Below are 26,712 nucleotides of genomic sequence, written 5' to 3' on the forward strand. Positions count from 1 at the left end.
TACAGCCCAAAGGATACTAAACTACTATGTGCCACAGGCAGAGAACAGAAGAGACTGAGGTTCACCAGTGCCCAAGGCCCCTGCAATTGCAGGGAACTCACTGAGAGGTATACAGATAATCCCAGCAAGTGACCATACCCCATATGGCAGAGGAAGGCGAAAAACCTCCCAGGTCACTGCCAGTCTGGCCTGGGGGGGAATTCCTTCCTTACCCCACATATGGCGATCAGTTAGACCCTGAGCATGTGAGCAAGAATCAGCCAAATCAGCACGTGAGAAACAGAATGCTTGGTGCCACCTCAGAGCCCTGGTCCACGCCATCCAGTGTCCCATCACCAGCCATGGCCATCTCTGATGCTTCAAACGAAGGAGATCAAGAAAACCCAGAGTACATTGCTGGAGGGCAGGGGGGGTGGGAGGGGAAGGGGAATGACCCTTTCTGACTCCTGCAGGTGACCAGCTGAAGCCCTGAAATATGAGCTTTTAGGAATATAAAACACAAACCACAAGGGACAAAACTGGGACTAGAACTGACGGATCCTGACTTCCGTACTGTACTTAGCCCAATATCGTATACCATACTACTTCCCGTGCTCAAACTTGTTTTCTTAACCTCACTAAACATAACTAGTCATTCTCCATTTCACTGATGAGTGCCCCTAGAAGGCTTCAATTTATATCTCAGGCTGTTTTGCTAGACAAAGTCAAAGTAACTTCAATGACCAATATAATGACTGACCAATATAATCTCTACAAGTGTGGCTACTTGTGTTATCTGTTGAATGCCGGTACTCTCAAAACTGCACAAAAAGGAGGATGACGTGGCCCCATCCCAGTGAACCTGCAAATTAGATAACTATTCGTCTCTACTGGCATTTTGCATGGCAGATGGCAAGTTGTGTGGTATAATAGAAAATACTTTTTCACAGGCAATTCAAATGTATATTTGGACATAGATTCTTTACTAGTGATGAACGTAGGATATTGACTTTGGAGGAACTCTGCCAGTTTTGAAGCGGAAAGGAAAATTACAGCCTGTTCTTTTCCTTGCCAAGAGATATTGAAGTTAACAGAAGTTGATCTCATGCCTGCAAACACCACACACCATTTCATCCAAAGATGCCAAGCTACTAAGGTTGACAAGCAAAGATGAAGAGTCTAAAGTTAGCAGTAAAATGGCCTTTGGACGCGAAACAGGAATGAGTCAGAACCTTGTTGCTGGAAGGAGCTCTCTGAATCAGAAAAGGAGGATGGCTGAGCTCCCACAAGGCAGAAAAGCAATATAGCAAGCAGTAACTGCATCTGAAACAAAACTTAGCCCCTACAGGTGACCCAAACAGGGATTTATTTTTTTTAAATAAGATAAACAACAACACTTAAGAACAGTTAAGACCTCAGATCAGGAATGGAGTATGTGCAGCTCACTGAATGCATGAATTACTGGCTCTAAGAACACAAAATGTTGGATGGTCAGTGCTACAGCGTTTAGGGTGTAACTACCTACTGAGAAAATGCCTAATCTATACAGATTTGAAAATTCCAAAAGCAACCCTTATTTACTGTACCTGCAAGACCTGAGGTCTGCAAGAGAGGAGTTTATGATGTTCTCACAAAGCTAGAGATATTTTCCTTGTAGTGATACCCCCTCCATCATACTTTCAGACTGCAGCCCTTCTGGATGAAAGGTGCTAAGAATTTTAGCAGCTTCCTACAGTATTTACTTTACCCACCACCAAAATGCAGGCATTTCTGGGGTGGACATGACAACTAACAGCCACACTAGATACATTATATACACTACATAGTGTATCCAACTGAAGCTGCAGGTGAAATTTACACAGACAGAATTAAGTAATCCGAATTAGAATTCAGGTGAGACACTGGAACTAAACACTTCAGCTTAAAGACCCCATGGCACTTTCTGCAATCTAAGCTTCAGGATGACATGTCATGCATAAGGAGATGGCTTCAGCCCCACAGCACATCATGCTTACACTATGTTGTGTGATTCACTCACTACTGACTCCACCATTCACCCACCCTTTTAAACACTGGAAATGTTGCTGTTGCAGGAGAAACACAAACCCTTGAACTCAGGTCTTGGCAAGCAACACAATCTCAACAAAGTATTTAAAGAACACAAGAAATTCCAATAGAAAACAATTTAAGTGAACATGTTTTTCAATTCAGAGGAAACCATATGCTTTCAAACTGGCACCAAAAGCCTCTCATGCAAGTTAACGTGACCAGCACCAACTTCAGGGTGCCTGCCTTCAGCTATTAATGATAATCCGAGTCAGCTCCAGTCGATGACAACTTACTGCTGAAAAATTTTTTCCAAGGAAGAAGTATCCCTATGGACCACTCTGGAGTCAGTAAGGAGGTCTCCCAAGTGCTACATTTTTACCGAATTAGACATGGGCCTGGAGGGCTTGGCAGAAAAGCAGGGTGTGCACCTGTCCCATCATGCAGGAAAGAGACCTCCAGGGATCAACCTCAGGACACAGGGAAGAAGCAGAAGGTGAGGATGAGAAGCGTGAACCAAACTCCAGCAGGCCTAGGCATACTGAAATTAGGCTGAGGGTCTACTGATTGTGAGGTTTCAATGTTAATGGGACTCTATGCGGAAAGCTACTGGTTGCACTATGGTTTACATGAAAATCTATTTTAGCTGAAGAACTTTGATCATCCATAAAGTGCTCATTGGAGTATGATGCTATAAAATTATCTCTCGCCCTCTACAAGGAAAAGAAGGGCAGCTTGGACACTGATCTCTGAGGAGACAACTCACCATGTTGGAGGCTTGTGTAGCTATGTCATGACTATCATCTCCGCAGGAAGAAGAGATTCAGAGCACATATTGGAATATAGAATCTCTGACCTTCAGAACATCAGTATCTCTCCCCTCAATACTCTCCAATATCACGTTCCCTTGTTTCCTATCACCCCATGAGGAGAATTTAACATTCAATAATAAATAGAAGTATCTCACATACAGAGCATATAATTCAGAAGCATGAATACAATTACTGTTCAAAATAGCAACACTGCCCTTGAAATCAGTTGTTAGTGAATTAATGACCAGATTGTTAGGAGTGTTGCCTCAGCTTTGCCTTGGGCTTCTAATTAGCAAACAAGTCATTAATTCACTGGTTACAAGTGGTTTCTGAGGCATTATTGCTTCTGACATCACAATTTTTTGGAAGGCTTCTCCAGATGACCTGAGCCTCATATCAACCCCTGGCCATCACCACCACCAGCACACAGAAAGGCAGCTGCAAGCATCCAGTGCTGGCCAACCTGAGGTCAATAATCAATATGCAGGGCACCTTCCCTGGGAGAGGGAGGAGAAGGCCTAAAAAGTCACTAGTATGGAGTCATGTAGGAAAACTACATCCAGGTGAGTCTCAAACATCCTGAAATTTATGTTCTTGTTTCAGCCATGTTGCTTTTCCCACTGCACAATCCCCAAACCAACCATGTAAGTGCTCTGGTTCCATTTTCACTTTTATTCTTGATGAAGAAGTCTGTGTCTTGCCGTAAATTTGAGCTGCCGGCCAGCTTTGTTTAACGTGTTTTAGACTATGTTAACCATGGTTTTGTTTTAAGGGTGGGGTATATATTATTGCTGCTGAAAATAATCAGAATCAGCTCTGTCAATGCACTTTATACTATTCACCTATCTTAGGGTTTTATGCTGCCACTCATCACCATAGTACGAGTGCCTTCCATGTGAAATCAATAGCAACAAAAAAGTCCCTAGTGAATTCCACAGAGTCTGTCATTTCTTCCCCTGCTAGTCCAGTCCCAACCCCCCACCCCCACCCCACAGCTACACCATTGCACCTTGATTTTGACCTACAGCAACTGCTGCACTTGTGAGGAGAAACTGTCATTTTCAAATTGGTTTTGCAATAGTGACAAACCTGTACAGTTTTTGTACACTCGTTTTCACTCATCATCCCAAATAACGCAAGAAAGTAAGAGGCAATATTGTAAATACAGAACTGGGATATCATTAAATGAACTGGGCCACGGGAGGGATATGCTTTTGTTTAGACACAAGCATCTTAGAATGCCAAGAATTGCAGAGAGCACACTTTATCCAAACTGTCATGTCTTCTATCTGGTAACATTTCACTGTGGCAGTAAGTATTTAAGGCTTTAAGAACCACTCTCAGGAAGAGTAAAGTGAGCCAACTAGAACATTTATGCAGTTCCATCACAGCCGGTGCAACCCTCATTATAATACCCCACCCTCCCAGGACAGAAGGGACCACGAGAACAGAAAACTTACAAATGGTCTGAGTACAAGACCCTGAAATCAATGTACAGCCAGAAACAGTTTAACAATGGTCCTCCTAAAACAGTATTGAAAATGGATAAGTGCTAGTGTAAATGGGACAAACTACCTTCAACTCCATTTAAGAAAGGATAATTAACTCTTGTTTTTATAAAGACTCGCTCACACTTTCCGAAATGGCATTAAATCCAGTACTGTCCCATCTACTCTAGCACTTGTACCATTTTACATATCACTTTGGGGGAACATATTCCTGAAGGCCAGTTTCAGCAATACGTCAATTTCCCAAATCAGACCAGGTTTGGCGGCACAAGGGGTCAGTGCATTGCACGCCAGGCTGCGATGGAATCCCTTTATATGAAATGCATGTGGAACAGAATCACTGAAGGCAGGGCTGGGAGCAACCAGCATGAATAGCGTTAGGAGGGGGAAGAGCAGACCCTTTTTCTGTGGGGTAAGTCTTGCTCTTACCTCAACATGAAGTGAAGATGAGCTCCAAGGGGTAGCTGGTGTTGTAGCCCTGACAGTTACTATCTCCCTATTGCTTAGGCCCCTAATTCAACCATGCATGAATCTATTAATCTAATAATAGGAGAAATCCCACAGCCATTTTGCTTGAAGCCCGTAATGTCCCTGTCTCTTTCTCTTGTGCTTCAGTATTTTCCACTTTATGTCTGCTTCAGAATTCTACCCCCGTGTGCAGTCCCCTCAGAAAAGAAATATATGGGGCTAGTTAAAAATTGTCCCATATCAGACTAAGACTTCATGAGCCAACAAAGTAGCACGAAGCATGATCTTTTGAACCTTCCCAAACGCTAAAGAAACCAGTCAAAAAAAGCTGGTAGTTCCTCGGGGATTTGCTCATGATTGCCACTTTCAGTGAAGGCCTATTGCTGCTATAAAGTCTGTTATGAAATTTAATAAGATCCTCATTTTCAGGGGATTGAACTCGGAATAGTTTGCTGTTCCAAGCTCTCAGTCTGTCCAGAAGCTTTTTACCCCATGTCTGTGCCAAGTCTGTGCAGTTCTCCTTTCCATACAAAGCCCAGGAGGATACTTACCACTTGTCAGTTTCTCTAACATAATCACCTTAAATACTCATGTCCATTAAGTTTAAAGATCCTAGAATCATTAAATGAACTCTTAGATATGAGGTCCCATGTGGAGTAAATCTTGATGGCAGACTTTCCATTGGAAAGTTGCCTTGGTTTCAAAGCTGATCTCTATCAGGATGACAAGATAGGAGCATTCTTTAAATTCTCATTGATAACTGTGCATGGCATATTCAGTCCTCTCAGTGTAGCGAGCTAAGCAATAGGGCTCTTGGTAAGCAGCTTCAGAGAGAGTTCAACAGACCATAAGACGATCTCAGAGGGAAATTATTCAGCTCCAGAACAATTTTATCTCTTAACAACTTCCTAATCCCCCTACCCCACTCTGCAGCTTTACCTTTTAAAGAATGCCATATGCCCACACCCAACCATGCTGATATTTTTTTAAATTTGGAAGCAAAGAATAACAAAAATAAGATAAGGTCAAACTCAACAAAAGAAAATAAATGAAATTAAAAAAAACAGCACTTTGAGGATAAATCTTGAGTGCCAGCACTAAGCCATAACCTCTTCACTGATTTTTTTCCCCCCCTTAACAGATTCAGAGGCTGTAATAACATTTAATCCTCAGAAGCTAATCTAAATGTAACACTCAAAAGAAGACAAAGACAACGCAAAAGAAAAAAAATTTGGCCACTGCCTTTTGGGACGCCTGCTTTATCCCAGGAGCAAGCGCATTAATACAGCTTGGAATGAAATGCCATTTTATTCTCTGTAGCAGGGAGGGGATTAACAAGTTGTCTTCTCTAAACCCAGTCTGAGTCATGGCTCTCTGAGCACTGAGAAAAGGATGTGAAGCAAAGTGAAGGGTGGGGAGCACTGGTCTTTTATGTACATGCTGCTTCTTTTGTGGGTGGTTACTGATGTGCAGAGTTTGCTAAACACAGAAGGAGGGAGGAAAAGTTCTGAGTCTCCAGACTTTAATTCCACTGGTTAACAAAGGGCAAAATAATAATGCAGCAATTATAATAAAATCAGACAGACAGTGCGTCCATGGCAGTGCTCCAAGTCATCATAGCACGCAAACAACAAGGGCATGTTACTGAAGGTGCTGAAAGAACTGCCCATTTTCCAAGGTCTGTTCTCTGGCTTCCTGTTGCTAGGAGGTTCTTTTTGGAAGAGAGATGCAAACTGGATAGAACCCAGGACAGGACAGTGACCAGTATGCAGGGAGGATGGCTGTGCAATTTCTTGAGATACTTCACAGGAAGGTGGAGTCTAGGTTCAGGTAATGTGGTTAGGAACAAAGACTGTCACACAAGATCAGACCACTAGCCCATCACGTACAGTAGCCTGCCTTCAGCAGTGGCCAATAGCTGGTGCTTCTCTTGCTGACTACGTGGCCTGGGGCAAAGCACTTCATTTCTTTATTTGCCCTCCTGCAAGATGGGGATAATAAGGCTTACCCACTTGCCTCACAGGCACCTTAGTTAAGATCTGTACAGCACTCTGAATACGTGAAGAGCCATATAAATACTAAGAGAAAAAACCAGTAGTGCACTTGGACACTTGTGCAAAGCTGCAGCTGTTTAAAAGGGCTGGAGAGTGAAAGAGAGGGATACTCAGATGCCTATAAATGCCACAGAAGCAGTCTCCCTGATTTGTGCTTCTTTGACCTTTGCTGCAGTATGGCCTCTGCAAAGTAGAATTTACTCACTGTAGGGGAAATCCCATTTTCATTCCCCACCCCTCAGTATACTAAACTACAAACTCAAATGGGGTACTTGATAAAAGGTGACAAAATGCAGGACAACGGAATCTGATTAGGTGTGTGCACACGCAAGGTAGAGAAGGTAAATCCAGTAATCCACCATGACTGATGGGATTGGTCTGTTATGGGCTGAGAGAGAGATTATGGAATGGAGACAGAGCATCCTGCAGAGGGAAGAACCACCCCACTTCCCATTTCTTCTTGTTATACAGGAGCAGTGGTGGTCAAGTGCACTGTGCATGGGGCTGGGAGTTGGCAGACCTGAGTTTCATCCCTAGCAGAATCTGTGTGACCTTGTTTGTGTCCGAGTTTCTCTATCTGTATAATGGGGATAATCAAATGTATTCACCTTGGTAAACTACTTTCAGAATTACAGATGGTCTAGTGCTTCAAGACTAAACAGCATGACTAGTCTTCTCCTTCAGTTGGTTTGTTGCTCACTGAGTTCAGATGGGGGTGGCATCCTGTATTCTTCAGTACTCAACAAACAATGCCTGATAAAGGAACCTTGTAGCATAAACAAATGTTTGGTCCTACCCAGTAAGTTCAGAATACTGATACATATACCCACAAAGGAACTTTCTCTCATTCCATCCAAGACAACTCTGTTCTAGTTTTAGGAATGTAAGCAAATTTGGGCAGGAATTGTGTGTTCATATATGTTTGTACAGCACTTAGTACAATGAGGCCCCAATCCTGAATGGGGCCTCTGAGCACTACTGCAACATACACACACACGCAAAGATGGTGAGCTGGCAGGGAGAAGCAAGGTGGTCAGTATGATTAACATGTGGCACCATCAATCCCTAGATGGTGTATTCCAACACAGAGCTTAGGGCAGGGGTGGGCAAACTACCCCATGGTGTCGCGGGCCCCGTGCTGCTCCCGGAAGCGGCCGGCACCACGTCCCTGTGGCCTCTGGGGAAGGGGGGAGCAGAGGGCTCCACGTGCTACCCTCGCCTGCAGGCACCACCGCCCGCAGCTCCCATTGGCTGGGAACGGGGAACCTCGGCCAATGGGAGCTTTGGGGAAGGTACCTGCAGGTGAGGGCAGCGCGCAGAGCCCTCTAACCCCACCACCCCAGGGGCCACAGGGACGTGGTGCCAGCCACTTCCAGAAGCGGCGTGGCATGGCAAGGCAAAGCATGGGACGGGGCCAGAGCAGGCAGGGAGTCTGCCTTAGTCCCGCTGCGTGCCACTGCCACCCCGGAGCCGCTCCAGGTAAGCGGCACCGGGCCAGAGCCCACATCCTCTGCCCCAGCCCTACTTTCATGGCCCTGCATGCAATTTCCCCATCCAGTGTGGCCCTCGTGCCAAAAAGTTTGCCCACCCCGATGTAGGGCAAGATTGCTTGTGGTTCTCTACAGAGTTTCTCAAATGCAGCCACATGCGGCCCCCAGGAGCTTTTCTTGCAGCCACAGCCTCCTAGGCAGTGGGAGTGGGGGGAGCGCAAAGCAGTGCCTCTCCCCCAGGGCCACCAGAAGGGGTTGGGCCCTCCCCCCCCGGAGCCACAAACGCTGGAGGAGCAGACAGCCAGTGAGTCCCCCACCTTCCCAGGGGTGTGAGGCTCGGGCTTCGAGCATCAACCCTGGGGTGGCAGGTTCCAGTCGTGGGACTTTGGGCTCCGACCCTGGACCCCAGCCAAGCAGCGGTGGGTGCCAGCTCTGGGCTCACCCCTCTCCCCCTTTGTCCCTGGCCCCCGCAGCCTCCTCCGGCCCCAGACTCTGTGCGGTGGCGGGCTCTGACCCTGGGTTCACCTCACCCCCCATTGCCCCTGGCCCCCATTGTCTCCCTACCCACCTCCCCATCCAGAGCTTTACTAGCTAACAAGGCTTTTTTTAAAAAGGCAACCAAAACCAAAAACAACAACAAAAGACAAGAACGTGCAAAGCACCTTATTTGTGTTTCTATTCTGTTTAGATCCGGTAAAGAATAGAGAACTGAACATTATTTTTATTATTGAGTCTACCAAAAAAACCCTACATAAATAAATTATAATGATTTGGACATGTGCATATTTATTTGTGTTTCCTAAAGTCAAGTAAGTATTTTAAGAAAAATTGTCATAGTTGCCACCAGCAAGAGTTGGTGGCCGCACTTAAAGGTCACCAAAAATTTATTGTGAGAACCCCGCTCTAAGAATCTCCATTCAAAAGAGAGTCCTTGTGGCACCTTAGAGACTAACAAATTTATTTGGGCATAAGCTTTCATGGGCTAGCTTATGCCCAAATAAATTTGTTAGTCTCTAAGGTGCCACAAGGACTCCTCATTGTTTTTGCTCATACAGACTAACATGGCTACCACTCTGAAACCATTCAAAAGAGGTAGATATGAGGAACTCTTTCCCCCCCCCTCACATTTACCAGCCCTGCATAGCGATCCTTTCCCAATAATCAAGGCTTCCAGAGCAAGGTTTCCAAGCTATTTTTTCAAGACAACAATGTGAACTTCAAAACAGATACCACGCTGGAGCCAAAGGAGAGATCTGGTCGGGGGGGTGGGAGGTGGCGGTTGCTGCCATCTAAGTGAACCCAAAGAAAGTATCTCTATTTATATAGTGGCCAAAGTCTGCTTACTCTTCCAACAGAAAATATTACAAGAAAGGGCAAGTAGGAAATCTCAGACTGGCTGCTCTTAGGGGCACAAAGAGAAGGGGAAGGGACCTCTAAGACCCTAGAACATTCTTGCTAAATCTCAGGAAATCATTAACTTTTGTACTGATCTCAACTGTTTACCATTTCGAGGAATGGCTGCATTACCAGATGGTAACATATGCTGCAGGTCTTCATCTTGCAAGGAACAGGGGAGGTCAAATAAACCTCAAGGGAATCCAACCGAAGGCTGTCCTAAAAACAGGTTTGACACACAGCCTATAACAACGAATACAGGAAATATAACCTGGGGTCTTAATCTCCTCTAAGAATTCATTATTTATGTTATATATTATATCCTTGTTATATGTATTCTCACCAACTGGCTACACAATTCTGGAAGGACACTCAGATAAAATATCTTCTCTCTGCTCCAAGGGGGCTAAAGAAAAGACTGTCAGGTCTTGATTACCGCATCTACAATTTTTAAAATTTATTTTAACAACAATTTAAATTTTACTAAGGAGAGTTCTCTGAAAATGTCTGGGATGTATCAGCGCCTTGATTTTAGAAGTACACTGCATGTGAGCTTTTGCAACAACCAAACTGTCCAAGCACCAGTGTGGAATTATAACAAGTTATGTGATGCTTTGGCAGCCAGTCATAATTAAAAAAAAAAATACAATATAATATGCTGTGCACCCCATTTACATACACCTGTATAATCTATTTATGTAGTTAAATATCACGCAGTCTGGAGCTGATCCAACTGGACTGCATATGTTGTTACTCCAGTTTATTGTATGTTGGCCAACTGTTTGTTGTACCAAACTGAGGTACAAATGCTGCTTTTAACAGTATAATTTCTCTGGACTCATGAATAGTAAAGAATTCTCATAAACTTATATTTTTTCCAGGGCCGCCCAGTGGACTCAGGGGGCCTGGGGCAAAGCAATTTTGGGGGCCCCTTCCATAAAAAAAAAGTTGCAATACTATAGAATACTATATTCTCGTGGGGCCCCTGCGGGGCCTGGGGCAAATTGCCCCACTTGCCCGCCCCTCTGGGTGGCCCTGATTTTTTCCTAAGACAGCTGTTAGTACATGTGGAACAATGAGTTGGAAAATGCTACTGGCACACAAAAATGGAGGAATTTAGACATGAAATGCACTATAGTGGCAAAAAGAATAGACACAATATTAAAGGACTCTGAGCCAAGATAAAAACCATATTTCAGAAAATACATTTCATCTGTGTCACTATAAACACATATGATCATTAAAACAGATTTTAGTGTTATTTAGGTGTCACCATTTATGCTATTTACTTTTTACATTTCTCTTGCCTGGACAATGAAAAAAAAAGAGTTTCACTTTGCTGGGCTAGTGCATAAGAACAGGAATGTCTGGGTTGCAAACACTGTGGCGGACAGTTTAAATGTAAACCAAAAATACTTTTCATTGCTATTCTAAAAGCCTTGAAAACATTCTAATCCAATTTGTGTTTTCTAGACCCCATCCTCATCTCCTTCTATTTTTATTTTCAAAGAAATTCTACACTTTGACCCTAAGCTTTCTCCCTTAAAGTTAGCACAAAGAGAGAGAGGGAGAGTTTACAACCGTTCAGGTCTCTAAATACTTAATCTGAGGTAACATCACACTTCATTTATGTAAATATCCAGGGGCTATGCACACAGAGTATTATAAATACAAACAAAACTGTTGAAAAGAACCAAAATGACTTCTTACTTTATGTGGTTCTCTGCACCAGTGGCTGCCTCATGGAATTGCTCTGATGTCAGCTTGTAGATTTCAGCATTCTGAAACAAAGCAAATATTGCTCATCACTCAAGATTGTGCTTTTTTGGACCCTACCCTGTGATGTAATTGTCTTCTATAATAAACAACATTCATTTCTCACCCAGCAGGCATCATATTCTGCTACAAAACAACTTAGGCTCCACCAATATAAAATATGAATATGAAAGAACATATGCACTTCTCAACAGATCACATCAAGGCAACAATCTTGAGTCACACCGCTGAAGACACCTCATGTGGCGAGGGGTAGGCCTCTTGGCCAATGCTCAGCTTGTGTTATTTCATCCAAACTTCTTTTCCAACAGGAGTTTCCAATGCTGCTTGGGGTTTGTTTTGTTTTTTTTTAATTGCTGTGGGGAGCCTGTAGGTTACAGACTTGCAAGTGTCAAAGTTAGCTGCTAACACAGTTAGCCTAACGAGAGAATTATTTTTATATTTCAACCCCACTGTCCATGTAACTTGCTTTTTAAGGAAAATTCCTTGAGCCATTTGTAGACTAGCTACCATGTTTCCTCTTTAACAGTATAGTGAAGAGAATCAGACTTGAGTCAATCTGAAAGAGTAGATGCAAACTTATACAAGAACCAACCACTTCTTAAAATAAATGAAGAGATGAGAGAAAAATAGTCTTGGGGGTAAAGACTGAAATTCACCTTAGGGCCCATCCTTGCTGCTCTCCTACCTGTCTCCTGATTTTGTCATTTTATATTAAACACAATTCTCTTCCTCCCAAGATTGCAACTCTGGTCCTCCACATCAAGAGACTTCAAGTATTGTTCAGTGGTTAGAAACGGGAATAGGGCAAGTCACCATCTTTGTGTCTCAGTTTCCCTGGGGATAACACCTGCCTATTCCACAGAAGTCTTGAGACTTTTAGCTAATGGAAAGGTTTATGAAGTGCTCAGTTGAAAGGTATTTATTTAAGTGTCATTTCTATACATATCTGCATTTATGTAACACACAAACCACAGGAAGGACTTTGTTTTCACAAATTCTGACCTCATAATTGCTCTTAGACCTGACAAATCATGGATCAGTAATCAATCCAAAATGAGTTTTGCCAGCGAGCAGTCATGAATGTCTTTGTTTGCTTATTTGTTACATAATAGTCAAACTTCTATGCTGCAAAATCCTTTTTACTTCTTTCAATAACAAAAGTTCAGATTTTAATGGAGCCTTTTTCTCTGCCCTGTAAACAGATCCGATGACTTCCAGCTCCCTGCTGTTGCTTATTCACATATGAGCCTACAAGACCTATGTGCCAATTAATTAAATTTGCCATTAAAAATGAAATAATGTGAAAACCTAGGATATGAGTGTTATTCTCCATGAGTTTCATAAATCTCACTGTTTCTCCAATTACTTCCCAAGCAATTTTCATATTTCATACCACCTGATTTCTCAAAGGGCCTGGATTTGTGAGATCAAAACGAGAGAAAGAGGGAAAACGAGAGAGAGAGAGAGAGAGAGAGAGAGAAAGGTAGGAAGATTAAGCATTTTTCCAGCGATAGGAAGTAATGCCATCAGACACCATTAGCCAGCAGCAATTTGCAGTGAAACAGCAGCAGGCGAGGAAAACAGGAACAAATATGTTGTATGTGCGGCCCAGCATGAAGTTGGCATTTAACCCACCTAAGGAAGGAAAAAGCAGCAGAGTTGTTTGCTGGTAGGACTGTAGAATTAAAGCACTTGTGCAAGGGCCTTTGTGTGGTTTATGAGAGAGGGAGAGTTCAGGCCAATGATTTTATTGTGACAGAGGTAGTAGAAATACTGATGATGCCACTACTGCATCAAGTTCCTGCCTGAGCCCCTGGGCAACATCGGGTGGGATCCTCAAGCATGGACAGAAGTCCTGAGGCATGGAACCGGTAAGACATCACTCCGGCTCTCAACTTGGCTGGGAGGCAGGCAAGTGAGAACTCAGATGGGATGGGGCACCTCAACCTCAGTGATCAGGGGGGAGGGCAGAGTGACCAGACAGCAAGTGTGAAAAGTCGGGACGTGGGTGGGGGGTAATAGGATCCTATATAAGAAAAAGACCCCCAAATTGGGACTCTCCCTATAAAATCGGGACATCTGGTCACCCTAGGGGAGTGAAAGACGACAACCCTGCCAGACCACATGCCAGACAGCCTGGCAAGTCTGATGTGGGTGTCATGTGGGAGTATAATGGAAGGTGGAGGCGTAGGAGGCACAGAAAGGAATTTAAAATGCCAAATTTAAAAGGGGAGGCAGGAAATCTAAGCACAGATTCTATAAACCCCCTTCCCACCAATCTAGATACCTCTTTGGTTGGCTTTTGGGTTACTCTTCTGTTTTTCATTTTGGGAAGACTTACTGCTTCTAGTGTTATGAATCAATATTGTTAAGTGCTTCCAAAAGAAGGAAAAGTTCCAGATTGGCCATTCAAACCTGGGCTTGCTCAGCAACTAGAAGTATTAAAAAGATTTCCCCATCCCTTTGGGCCTCTTCCTCTTTGGGGGTTGCTCATTCACTTCAGTCCTACCCTGAGCCAGATAGGGGAGCAGAAAAAGGGGGCTGCTCATTCACTTCTGTCCTTGCTTCAGATTTATTACATACATAGAACCATACAAATGTAGGGCTGGAAGGGATCTTGAGAGGTCATCTAGTTCAGACCCCTGCACTGAAGTAGGACCAAGTAAACCTAGAATGGACCATCCCTGGCAGGTATTTTTTCAACCTATTAAAAATCTAGAATGATGGGAATTCCACAACCTCTCTGGGAAGCCTATTCCAGAGCTTGACTATCCTTATAGTTGGAAAGTTTCCCCTAATATCTAACTTAAATCTCTCTTGATGAAGATTAAATCCATTACTTCTTGTCCTACCTTCAGTGCACATGGAGAACAATTGGTCACCATCCTCTTTATAACAGTCCTTAACATATGTCAAGATTTATCAGGTCTCCCCCTCACGCTTCTTTTCTCAAGAGTGAATATGATCAGAGTTATAACCTTTCCACATAAGTCAGATACAGACGCTCCCCGACTTACGCAAGCGTTCTTCTGGAACACCTTGCGTAAGTCAAATTTTGGGTAAGTCAGGAACGTATCTCTGACAATTACACACACACACAAAAAGGCTTACGGAACTTTTTCCATAAGTTGGGTGTGCGTAACCCAGGGAGCATCTGTATTCTAAACCTTTGATCATTTTTGTTGTTCTCCCTCTGGACTCTCTCCAATTTGTCCACATTTTCTTAAAGTGTGGCATCCAAAACTGGACCCACTACTCCAGCTTAGACCTCACCAGTGCTGAGTAGAACACGGCAACTAGTGTAGGAGTGTTGTATGTAATATATCCAGAATGTTATTAGCCATTTTTGCAATTGCATCACATTGTTGACTCATTCGTTGATCCACTATTACCCCCAGAGCCTTTTCAGGAGTACTACTGCCTAGCCAGTTATTCCCCATTTTGTAGCTAATTCTTTTCTTCCTCAGAGTAGTACTTTGCACTTCTCTTTATTGAATTTCAGACCAGTTCTCCAAATCATTTAATAAGAACAAATTCCACCCAACTGCCTCTCAATCTGAGCACTGAGCAGAGGTGGTTCTACAGTTTTGGAGCTTTTCCCCCCAGTGAGAGTAGTTTTGAGAGTTCCTCACATTCAATCTACAACTGCAAAATTTGCTGCCTCTTGTCATAGTTTGAATCCTCCCAGTGTTATTCTGTGCACCACCACACTGTGACAGAACATTCCAATGGCTAATATTAACCCAGGACTTTCTAACCAGCCTGAAAGCTCAGAACAGGCAGCCATGTGAAAATGCAGAACCACCTTACCCACATTACACTAAGTGACAACTTCGACAGGTCACCCATAACCTCAGGTACTGCTGGTGTCTGAAGCTGGGCCTGGCTGTGGCATCGCTCAGCCCCAACAGAGACACTATTGGCCATAATAAAGAACCCTAAATTAGGACAGGAGATTCAGCTGCAAGCCTGTATAAAAAAATATGCTCAGAAAACGTCCCACACTTACAGTGTTGCCAACTCTCATCATATTTAATCATGAGTCTCATGATATTTAATGTTTATTTTAAAGCCCCAGCTCCTGGAGACAAGTGGCTACATGAGAATTTGAGCTGCCATTAAAAAAAATATTCTAAATTTCCAGCCGTTATGGTGCAGAAAAAAAATTTGATAATGTGCCCCACATGAACCCAAAAGGCTTAAAGGAAAAGAATCTGAAATGTATCATTTTTATCTAAATCAAATGAGTTTTGGGGGCCTGACTCATGATTTTTGATGTTTGGGGTTAGTAATTTTGGGATTCTGTCTTTAGAGCGTGAACAAGCTGCACCGATGCAGTGCAAATTCAAAGGGTTTACCTCTTCTGGTAAGTAATGGGTTGATGGTGAGACTATGAAAATACAGTCTCAGATCTCTCTTTCAGACACACACAAGCATGCGCACACATGCGCCTTGAAATAACAACTTCCCTTACCCACTAAAACTGAGGTTCAAAATACATTTTGGTTAATTCCCCACATATACACAGGCTCCAGTATGTTTTCCATACTCTTCTGTACTGTCTGGTTTCTTCCAAGAGAAAAAGCAGAAAATTCAAAATATAGCAAGGAAAGCACTTCTTGGTTTATTTCAGAAATAGAAATAGCTAAAGTGTCATGAGAAAAACCCTGCCAGCTCAGTTTTGCCCTTACATTGAAGTCCATTACATACCACCTCAGTAGAATGTGCATTGTTCACTACGATATGCGAAACACTTGACACAAGAACATAAGTGAGAAAAACCTGAAACTAATCAGATTTTAGGTGAAATGCTGTGCTAACCTTAAGCAGCAGCAGCAGCAAAAAGCTCTAACACCAGAACACAGATTTATCCATCAGGTTAAGAACTGGGTCAGTGGATCAGAGGCTCTTTGGATATAAAAAGACAACAGATACCAAAGCTATCTTGAGGTATTTTGACACCTTGGTGTATAGAATCTTGTCAGTGGTCATAGTGCTTAAAGATACAAAGAGGATTAATGTCTGTTGAAATGTTGCCAGCCTAGATGAATGCTAGCGATACTTCTGATGAAACAGAGCAGGCCATTGGAGGCCTTGACAAATGCTGCAGACGACAGCTGCGGGATTAGATGGTGAAATCTGCCTAACACCTGACAGATGCATCACTTATCTCGCACCCTCCCCCTCCCCCCCCTCCCCCAATCACCATCACCCTGTCTGTGTGCACTCTGCAGCATTCAACAAACTTTCTAATATGTGGCCCTAAAGAAGCTGACAGGAACGGGTGTCTCCCATGTCCGCTAAAAGGAAGGAATATGCTCTAGTCAGGGCCGGCTCCAGGCACCAGCTTGGCAAGCAGGTGCTTGGGGCGGCCAGTCTGGAGAGGGGCGGCACGTCCAGCTATTCGGCGGCAATTCGGCGGAGGGTCCCTCACTCCCGCTCGGAGCGAAGGACCTCCCGCCGAATTGCCACCGCAGATCGCGATCGCGGCTTCTTTTTTTTGGTGGGGGGGGGGGCGCTGTTTGGGGCAGCAAAAACCCTGAAGCCGGCCCTGGCTCTAGTCCACAGGAGGATAAATACAAAATGAAAGGTGAGGAGAAGGGGCAAGACAAGGGAGACTTTACCACCTCTGTCACAAGTGTCTACAACAGATTTTAAACCCCTGCTTCCCAATGCCACTAAAGTCAGAGATTAAGACTCACATAACACTCATGAGAATGTGCATGTCTGCTGTCATTTGTGCACAGAGCTCATGAAGCAGCTGCTACAGATGTTTAGAGGAGCGGTTCTCAAACTGGGGTCCTTAGAGGGGGTTCGCACATCTGCTGGGTGGCCCGCTGAGGTGAGTCAGGGGGTGCTCCCTCCCTGAGCTCCACTGTATGGAGGCAGCCTGAGCTGCCTAGCGTCACCACTCTCCCCCTGTATGTTCCTTTGCACCCCCTGGTGATGCAGAGAAATGTTCGACGGGGACACCAACACGTAGCGGAGCTCGGGGAGGGAGCACCAGAGGTTTTCAAACTAGGGGTGTGGAGGAATGTTTGGGGGAGGGGAAGACAATGCCACGGGGCTCGGGGAGGGAGTTCCAGAGGTTTTCAAACGAGGGGGGCACAGAGGAAGATTCGGGTGGGCGAGTGGTGACACCAGGCTGCTCGGGCCGGCCTTGCATGGCAGGGCTCAGGGAGGGCGTGCCAGAGGTTTTCAAATGAGGGGGGCACAGAGGAACATTCGGGTGGGCGAGCGGTGACAGGCGGCTCAGACCAGCCCTGCGAGGTGGGTTTCAGGGAGACAGTGCCACCTCCACTCCCAACTAACCTCATTTGGCCACCCAGCCTGTCTGGGTTGGAGGGGGTACAACCAAAAATTGCAGCATCACTGCAAAAAAGAGATCTCTCCCTGCCATCAGAAGGGGTTGCCTCACAGCCATTCACTCCATGAGCAGGCACAGCTAGCCAAGGAGACACACCACTACTCTGCCCTGCTACATCAGCACTTCAGGGAGGAGGGTCAAATACACACACACACACACACCCCACGTTGCCTCTGCATCACACAAGGATAGATAGACTCTGCAGTCAGAAGCACAAACACCCATCTGACTGATATCTGTAAGTACTCTTATACTCTCTTTCTTAAAACATTACTAACAGTACATATTTATATGAAGTACACACATACTTTTGTCAATCAGTTTCTCAGTTGGGGGTCAGTGATTAATACTGCATTTGAAAAGGGGGTCCATCAACAAAGAAAAGTTTGAGAACTTCTGGTTTAGAGAGTGCTCAGAAGGCTACCACTCCCCTGGTAGCAACAGAGGAAGGTCAACCAAAAACTTAAGCTAGTGCAGACTGCAGCAGCCATATTTGCTCAGCAACGTCTCCTATAGGGATCACATTGGACCTGTGCTCTAGAGACTCTAAGGGTACGTCCAGACTACCCGCCGGATCAGCGGGTAGCGATCAATCTATCGGGGATCGATATATCGCGTCTCATCTAGACGCGATATATAGATCCCTGAATGCGCTCCCGTTGACTCCGGAACTCCACCAGGGTGAGCGGCAGTAGCGGAGTCGACGGGGGAGCCGCAGCCGTCGATCCCGCGCCATGAGGACGGGAGGTAAGTTGAAATAAGATACGTCGACTTCAACTACGCTATTCCTGTAGCTGACGTTGCGTATCTTACTTAACCCCCCCACCCCTAGTGTAGACCAGGCCTAATAGCCTCATAGACTGTAACTCAGGTTGTTGGTTCTCATCTATAAGAAGCCCCCCATAGATTGGAACCTGGTGATTGAGAGTTTTTCCCCCACCCATAAATCCTGAAGCTGCAAGCAGATAGTCCCTTGAATTAGTCTTTTTCAGTGGATGACCCTTTGGAATCGCTTCCCACATAAACTCGTGCTTTGGTCTGAAAGAGCTGAGTTTTGGATCTTCAGGACACATTGCAAAGGCTGGTTACTTCAAGCCTCGCTCGGGGTGGGGGTGTTGCAGAATGCCTGTTTCTGATTTGCTGACATTGGTCCAGCAAAAACACACAGCTGATGTTTTCCACTGTTGCTACGTGTAAATGTACATGAAGGATAATCAACAGGCACTCTTTGCAAATGGAAAAATGAACATATAAAGCATGCTACATGTGGCTCCTGGGAGTAATGGATTAAACTGAAGGGCATCTTATGAGAATTTACTTCCTTTCTCCTAGGCTTAGCACGGGGAAGATACAGGGAATAATGGGGGAAGTGCGGTTACTATCCAAAGGCAGCTTCTAAATGAAGCTCTGGTATTTGCTGTTCAAGCGTGGGCTCATCCACTCCTCCTGGAGCCTGCAGTGAAGTCAGAGTGCTGAATCTGTGACACCCAATTCATTCCCTTGGCAACAGGCTGTGAGATCATAAATGCTAGATTAGGATTCACTGCAGAATCAAGGAGAAGAGCTACATCTGCAATACTAGCAAAGGGGAAATTAAACCAGTCAGTGGCAGGAGCATATTTCTGTTTGAATAAATCTGCTGCAACTCTACCCATGGGTGAAAGCAGGATAATACTTAACAGCTATAGAAAGCTTTTCATATCCAAAGTGCTTTACAAATATCAGCTCTCACAATGCCCCCTGTGAGGGATATGGCTGACTAGCCCCATTTTACAGGTGATGAAAATGAGACACTGAGTGGTTACGTGACTTGTCCTAAACCACAGAAGGGCATGCATCAGAAACAAGATTAGATCTCAGGACTTCCTAGTTCCCAGTCCTGTAGTCAGGTTATTGTATCAGATTAAGAACACACTGACAGTCTGACACTGGGCTTCGATAATGCTGGAGTCACATTCAGGAACCAGGGTGCCTTCAGCAAGAGGGTTCCAGAGAGGATACACTAGTTAAAAGCTTTATTTGTAAATACACATCCTGTTTTGTGCACAGGGCCAAGTGTCTCAATATGTGCCCCTCAGAAGTCCAAATTCAGCAACTCTTCCTTTAGAAAGCCATTATATCTCATTGAAAATATGAACAAAAGTCTGAGTTTTAAAAACTTCTACTGATATAAAGAAAACTGAATTCATTTCTCTCCCCACCCCCACCTTCTTGGAAACAGGTCTTAATAGTTCTTTAGAGGTCAGTGTTCCAGCACCTCAATCCTCACATGTGGTTATGAGGCCAATAGTTTCCAGTTGGAAAGACAAGCAGCAGACAAACAAAAAACTCAAAGAATGAATAACCCTAGCAATAATAAAGGGAACCAAAATGCAGAAAATATATCATGTTACGCAGAAGCAGGACTGAGTTAAAGTAGACAGCCTGCAAAGTTTGCTGTGAAACATCAGTGGTGCTTTAAATACAGAAAAGCAAAATCATCTTCACGGAGAAAGGCCATAAAATGCCAGCAGGCAACAAAGACTCTCTGACAAGGACAGCATCGGGCAATGCAAAAGTCTCAGAATCACATTTAAAATGCCTTGGAAGAATATCCTCACACACACTCTTTCTAGTTTAAAGTCCAATATAGGAGTCAGAAGTCCTAGGTGAGGAATTCACAGTAAATGCTGTAATCAATTATACCTGACAACTGCAGGTAAACAGGCCTCACCAGCATTGATTAAGCATCAAGGTTTTTCAGCATCTGCTTTACAGAACTCCTCAACCTGTTTGTACTGCACAGATAAAGCAGCACCCAAAAGGCTTCAGGGCATGACAGTTCCTGCTCAATGCCTCTGCCTGGGTAGCATGGCAGCACTGCTAGCCACACAGTAACACATGGATCCTATCAACAGATCAGGGTTACAAAAGCAGAAAGGTCTCAGCGCAGATTGCTTCTTACAGCTCTAACAAGCACACAGTAACTATATGAAGAGTGGGGTAAGGAGCAAGTGGCTTGTGAGGGGGGCAGGAGTACTAGTCTGCATAATCAAAAGCTTCAGTCGAGATAATGACCAGCACTTCATCAATAAACCTAACAGTCTTCAGGTAACTGCAGCATATTAAAAGGGGGATATTATTAAATACATTCCACCGCCAACCCCCTCTGCATTAGAGGGGCATTTGATTTGTTTAAAAGACTGTAATGACTGTCCAAAGGCTAGTATTTGGCAGAAGTCTTCATCAAGGGTTTCTGAACACCAAAGTCCCCTCCTCTCACCAAGACTGCCCTTGGTCTGGGGTTTCTCACCACGAATGCCCCTGCCACACTAAATCTTATTTAGGAACTGCAGGAGACTGGCTAGTAAGCAACCTTTGCCCCTCCATACAAGAGACCTGGATTACATTCTCAATCCTAAACTTTTGCACAACAGGTAGTCAAAGAATGCAGCTGACTGGGATAAAAGAGGCATCCAGCGCCCAGGATGGAGGGCGGGGGGGCCTTACGGACAAGAGGTACATGCACAGGGGAAGGAGAACAGAAGAAGGTGGGTCATGTCAGTGCACCAACATGGACACAGAAAACCCCATGGAAAAAATAAAATTACCTATTTTTTTGTGGGGGGAAGGGGGCGGAGAACAGTTCGGCCTACAATTTTCCTTTTTTTCCCCCCCTTCAGGTTTTTCCCCTCAAATTGCAAATTATTCTGCATGCAGTTCCCAGCAAATCAAGCTTTGCTAAATAACCCTGACATGTGCAGGGCTGAGAACCAGCCAACAAGCAATGATGAGATGTCCCCAAAATGATTAAGGAAAATGCAGAGCATCTCTCAGGTTACATATGAAGCCTGTTGTACTTTCGCCTCAGCGCATGGGCAACGCTGTAAGCGCTGTTCCCAAAACCTCTGATATTCAAAAGCTCATTTGGTTGACAGGGAGCCTGTGGATTTGTGGACAGATTGTCACACAAACTGTCAGGTTTTTAGAAAGACGTTCAGACCTCTCTCTGCCTGCTTTACAGAGCACATCAAAGGCACAGAAGATGAACCATACACACAGATCTGACTGAGTGGTGGGTGTATATGTTCAGAGCACTGTACTAGGTTGGGGGGGGGGGAAGAGAAGAGTGGTTTATAATGTGAATAATCAAGGGCAGAAAGTTCCAGAAACTTGACAGTTTTTGGCAGCAATTCTCATCTTTGCATTTATATATTTATGAGACACATTTCCACACTAAGAGCAAACTTGAGAGAAAAAAAATTATACAAGCAGCAATTTAATTTGCCACCACATTTTTTCCTCCCTCCCCTATTTCTGAATATATTTGTATTTTGAATCTGTGCTCACTCATATTCAGAGCCTGGAGCTGCAGAGAAGGAGTGGTCTAGTGGTTACACCAAGGAAAAGGAAGTTATTTACTGTGTTGTAACTGGAGTTGGAGATGCATGGTTGCTACATGCATTCCACTGTGGATACGCATGCGCTCCATGGGCCTGGGACTGGAGAATTCTTGCAATCAGTGTCCATTGATCCGAACCTGCAGCCCTGCTCTCCTTATGCTCCGTACTTAGGTTGTAAAGGGTGGTGCAGACTGACTGCCTACTCTAGTTCCTTCTCTACTGCGAATCCAGTCATAATCCAAAGCAGATGGGAAGGAGGTACGTAGTGGAATGCACATAGGGACTATGCCTCTCGGAGAATTCCGGTTACAACAAGGTATGTAACTTTCCCTTCTTCTCTGAGTGCTTGTCCCTCAGTGTAGTCCACTGTAGGTAACTGAAAAGCAGTGCTCAAAAAGGAGCAGGATAGGAGGATGCATGTGGTATAGCAGCTTGTAGAACAACTGCCCCAAAGGATGCATCAGCAGAGGAGTCTTAGACCAAGGCATAACGTTTTGTGAACATGCAGATGGAACTCCACATAGCTGCCCTGAAAATGTTGAGTACCACCTGTTGAAGTGATGCCACTGAGACCCATTGTGCCCTTGTAGAGTGAGCTCTTTCTTTGTGTGGGGCAGGGAGTTGTGCCAACTGGTCGAGCAGGATGCTACCAGAGATCCACTTAGAGACTTTCTGGGAGTATACAGCTTGACCTAGAATTCATTCTGCTACAGCAACAAATGGTCTAGGTGACTTTCTGATCAGTTTTGTTCTCTGCAGACAAAATGTCAGTGCTCATTGAATGTTGAGGGAATGAAGTCTCCTCTCCATGCCTGAGCTGTGGGGCTTCGGAAAAAGAAGACACAGAAAAGTGAATTGACTGGTTTATGTGAAAGTCTGAAATTATCTTAGGAGTGAATTATTGGTATAGTTGTAGTGAGACTTTGTCCTTATGCAATATTGTTTATGGTGGATCATACACCTATCCTCCTGGCCAATGTGTTGGCAAGGAGGAATGCAACCCACATTGAACAGGTGAAGCATAGAATACGTAGCTAGCGGTTCAAAGAGTGATTTAGTGAGTGGCGAAAGGATTAAATACAGGTCCCAGTGAGGGGTTGGTTTCTTTACTGGCAGAAAGGTTCTGATCAGGCCTTTCAAGAAACTGGTTGTTACTGAGTGGGTAAAGATTGAGTAACCATCCGATGGCGGGTGACATATACTGACTGCTGCTAGGTAAAGCTTCAGTTAACTAAAGAAAAAGACCTGACGTCTTGAGCATAAGGAGACAGTCTACAATAGTGGAAATATCCGCTGTCTCTGGAAAGAGATGATTTTTGCTGGGCCCAGATAGAAAAACATTTCCCCTTGGCCAAATAGCATTTCCTGGCAGAATGCTTTTGGCTATTAAGAATAGTTTGCACAACTTCAGAGCAGGACAGTTCTAGGGTTGACACTCATCAAAATATCAAGCTGTGAGCTCATGTGCTTTGGGGTTGGGATGCTGGACTCTGCCATTCGCCTGGGTCAAGAGATTTGGAAAGAACCGGACATTGATCGGCGGTCAGGATGACATTCGTAGGTGGCCTGGAAACTAGAATTGCCTGGGCCATTTGGGGTTGATGAGGATGACTTGTGCCTTGTACTCCTGAATCTTTTGTAGACCCCGAGGATTGGAGGGAAGGCATAGCTCAAGTGATCTGACCAGGGAAGGAGGAGAGCATTGCCTCTGGAGTGCTTTCCTTAGCTCCCCTGGAGCATTATATGTTGCTTTTCCTGTTTTTCTGGGCAGCAAATGGTCTCCCCACTACATGAATATGCTGCTCACTACTGAGTCACGTAACTCCCATTCGTGATCAATGGCAAAATGCCTGCTGAGGCTGTCTGCCAATGAATTCTGGGTTCCTGGAAGGTACACAGGCAATATGGTTCTCGATACACCACTTCCATAAGGTGACCACTTCTATACTCAGGGGGATGGATCTTGCTCCTCCCTGCTTGGTTATGCAGAATACGGTTATCATATTGTCCATTGTAACATTGTCCTGAATACATGCTAAAACTGGATGAATAGTAGAAAGGCTTTGCAAGCTTCTCAGCATGCTGAGAATTCCAGAAAATTGATGTGCATTCTGGTCTCTCAGGGCATTCAAGTGCCCTGCACCATGTAACTGTCCATGTGAGCTCCCCAGCCTAACAGGGAGGTATCTGTAATGACCATCTTGCTGGTCTAGGAGCCGGACCTGCTGCTGGCTGCTTCCGGGGCGCAGCGCAGTCTGCGGTGCCACAAGAGGCGGGAAGCCTGCCTCTGCCCCCAAGCTGCGCCACTGACCAAGAGCTGCCGGAGGTAAGCCCCCCCCGCAACCCTGGAGCCCCAATCCCCTTCCCAGCCCCGAGTGTTCCCCCAACTCCGTGCCCCAATCCCCTGCCCCAGCTCTGAGCCCTGCCCCAAAGCTGAACCCCAACCCCATGCTCCAGCCCTGAGTCCCCCCCACAAACCTGGAGCCCCAACCCTGTGCCCCAAACCCCTCATCCCCAGCCCCACCCCAGAACCCCCTCCCACACCCTGAACCCCTCATTCCCAGCCCCATGCTGCAGCCCTCACCCCCACACCCCAATCCTCTGTCCCAGCCTTGAGACCCTTCCCACACCCCAAACCCCTCATCCCCAGCTCCATTGGGTCGTGGGCATCAACAATTTTCTTCAACTGGGTCACCAGAAAAAATGTTTGAAAACCACTGGTGTAGACAGTGCACTTGCTTATGTCACCTTAAGTGGCCTCCAGGAGGTGTCCCACAATGCCCATCATGACTGCTCTGGTAAGCAGTTTCTACTCTGCTGCCCTTCAGTTAAGTACAAGGGCACATGCCCCTCCTCCTTTAAAGCCCCAGGGTTTTTTGAAATTCCACTTTCTGTTTGCTCATGGTGGACAGCTCACATCTCATCTTCCCTACTGACCATGCCGGCTTTCTGCAGCAAACGTGCTCCCACCTGCAGTACACCAGAGTTGTTGGATCTGTAGGGACTGTGGGGAGAGGAGGCTGTGCAACTGCAGCTCCAATCCAGCCGTAGGAACTTTGACACGGACAAGCAGATGGCTCATGGCATGTATGAGAAAGGGCGCAAAAGGGACACACAGCAGTGCTGTGCTAAGATCAAGGAGCTGAGGCAGGCATACCAGAAAGCAAAGTAAGCCAACTATCTGTCTGGTGCAATATCATGCCACATATCATGCCACATCTACGAGGGGCTGCACACCATCCTCGGCAGCAACCCCACTTCCACCGCCAAGAGCCCCACGGATACTTCGGCAGGACTGGAGGCAGCCGACAACCCCAAGGACGAAGCGGTGGATGAGAAGGTTAGTTGGAGGAGGATGTGAGACAGGCTACAGGTTTGTCTGGTGGCATGGCAGCCAGGACCTCTTTTTGACTCCAGAGTGGTTTAGCCAGTTCTGGATCTGGCATCCCTGAAGCTGGAGAGGAGAGCTCCGGTAAGTTCTCATTTTGCTTTGATAGTGCATGGTTACATGAGCTAAAGGTGTCCTTTATTTTGTTATGTGGTGCATGTGGGAGAAGGGAGAAAATTAACACCACCAGGTGCTGTTTGCATCTGCTTCACATTCCCTTATGCAGTTACATAGTGGGGGCCCTTTGGAGAAGTTTGTTAATGCACACACATCTCCTGGGAATCCTCCAGAGATCTCTAGGAAACTTTCCTGCAGATACTCTGCAATCCTCTGCCGAAGATTCCTTGGCAGAGCTGCTTTGTTTCTTCCCCCTTTGTAGGAAACTTTGCCGCACCAATCGGCAATTACTTCTGGAGGAACCAAAGCAGCACACAGACCTGGTCTGAAGTCACACGCATGCAGGAGATGCATCCTTGCATCTTTGATTACCCTCAGTAGTGAGATATCAGCTTCGATCACCCCCATCTGTGCAAAACGGTGCCAGTATTCAGATTAGCGTACCTAGGTGCTTGTACTGATCCCATTCTGAACCCACCCAGACCCTCTGTCCTGTCTTGCACCTCCCTCCTCCCCCCACCGAACTCACCATGTTTAGTGCTCTGGCTGTGCTGCATGTTTGCCATGGGAAAGTGAGAAAAAGAGGTGTATGTAACTTTTAGGATTCAAGACGGAGTGTACACACAATATTGACTCTGTGTATTGTTTCTTTTGCTTCTGCAGATGTGCCCTTGAGGGCCAGCTCCACACCAGCAGAACGCCTCCATCAGATAAAGTAGTGAACGAGGAGGAGTAAGGAGGATATATTTCGTAAAGTGCTGCAATAGTCAGATCAGGCCGATAGCGAGCATGGAGAGACACGATCAAAATACTAGAAATGAATAGCCAGCGGATGATACAGGGCCAGGAGCGGATAATAAAGTTCATGTAGGACCAAACAAACAGAGATGCTGAGGTCCCTGATTGCGCTGCAGGGGGAACACATGC

At 45.3% G+C, this 26,712-nt stretch overlaps 1 protein-coding gene across 4 annotated transcripts in view; it reads right to left on the minus strand.

The window, feature by feature from the left end:
• Positions 1-26,712, minus strand: part of CHCHD6 (coiled-coil-helix-coiled-coil-helix domain containing 6) — a 172,627-nt gene that overhangs the window by 61,954 nt on the left and 83,961 nt on the right. For all 4 annotated transcript variants that reach the window (XM_026650328.2, XM_026650326.2, XM_026650327.2 and 1 more), the window contains one exon: positions 11,463-11,533. In XM_026650328.2, the coding sequence (XP_026506113.1) occupies positions 11,463-11,533 (71 nt within the window). The remainder of the gene's footprint in view (positions 1-11,462; positions 11,534-26,712) is intronic.

The sequence above is a fragment of the Terrapene carolina genome, unplaced genomic scaffold (genome assembly GCF_002925995.2).
Source record: "Terrapene carolina triunguis isolate 2854851 unplaced genomic scaffold, T_m_triunguis-2.0 Scaffold89, whole genome shotgun sequence".
NCBI classification, from domain to species: domain Eukaryota; kingdom Metazoa; phylum Chordata; order Testudines; family Emydidae; genus Terrapene; species Terrapene triunguis.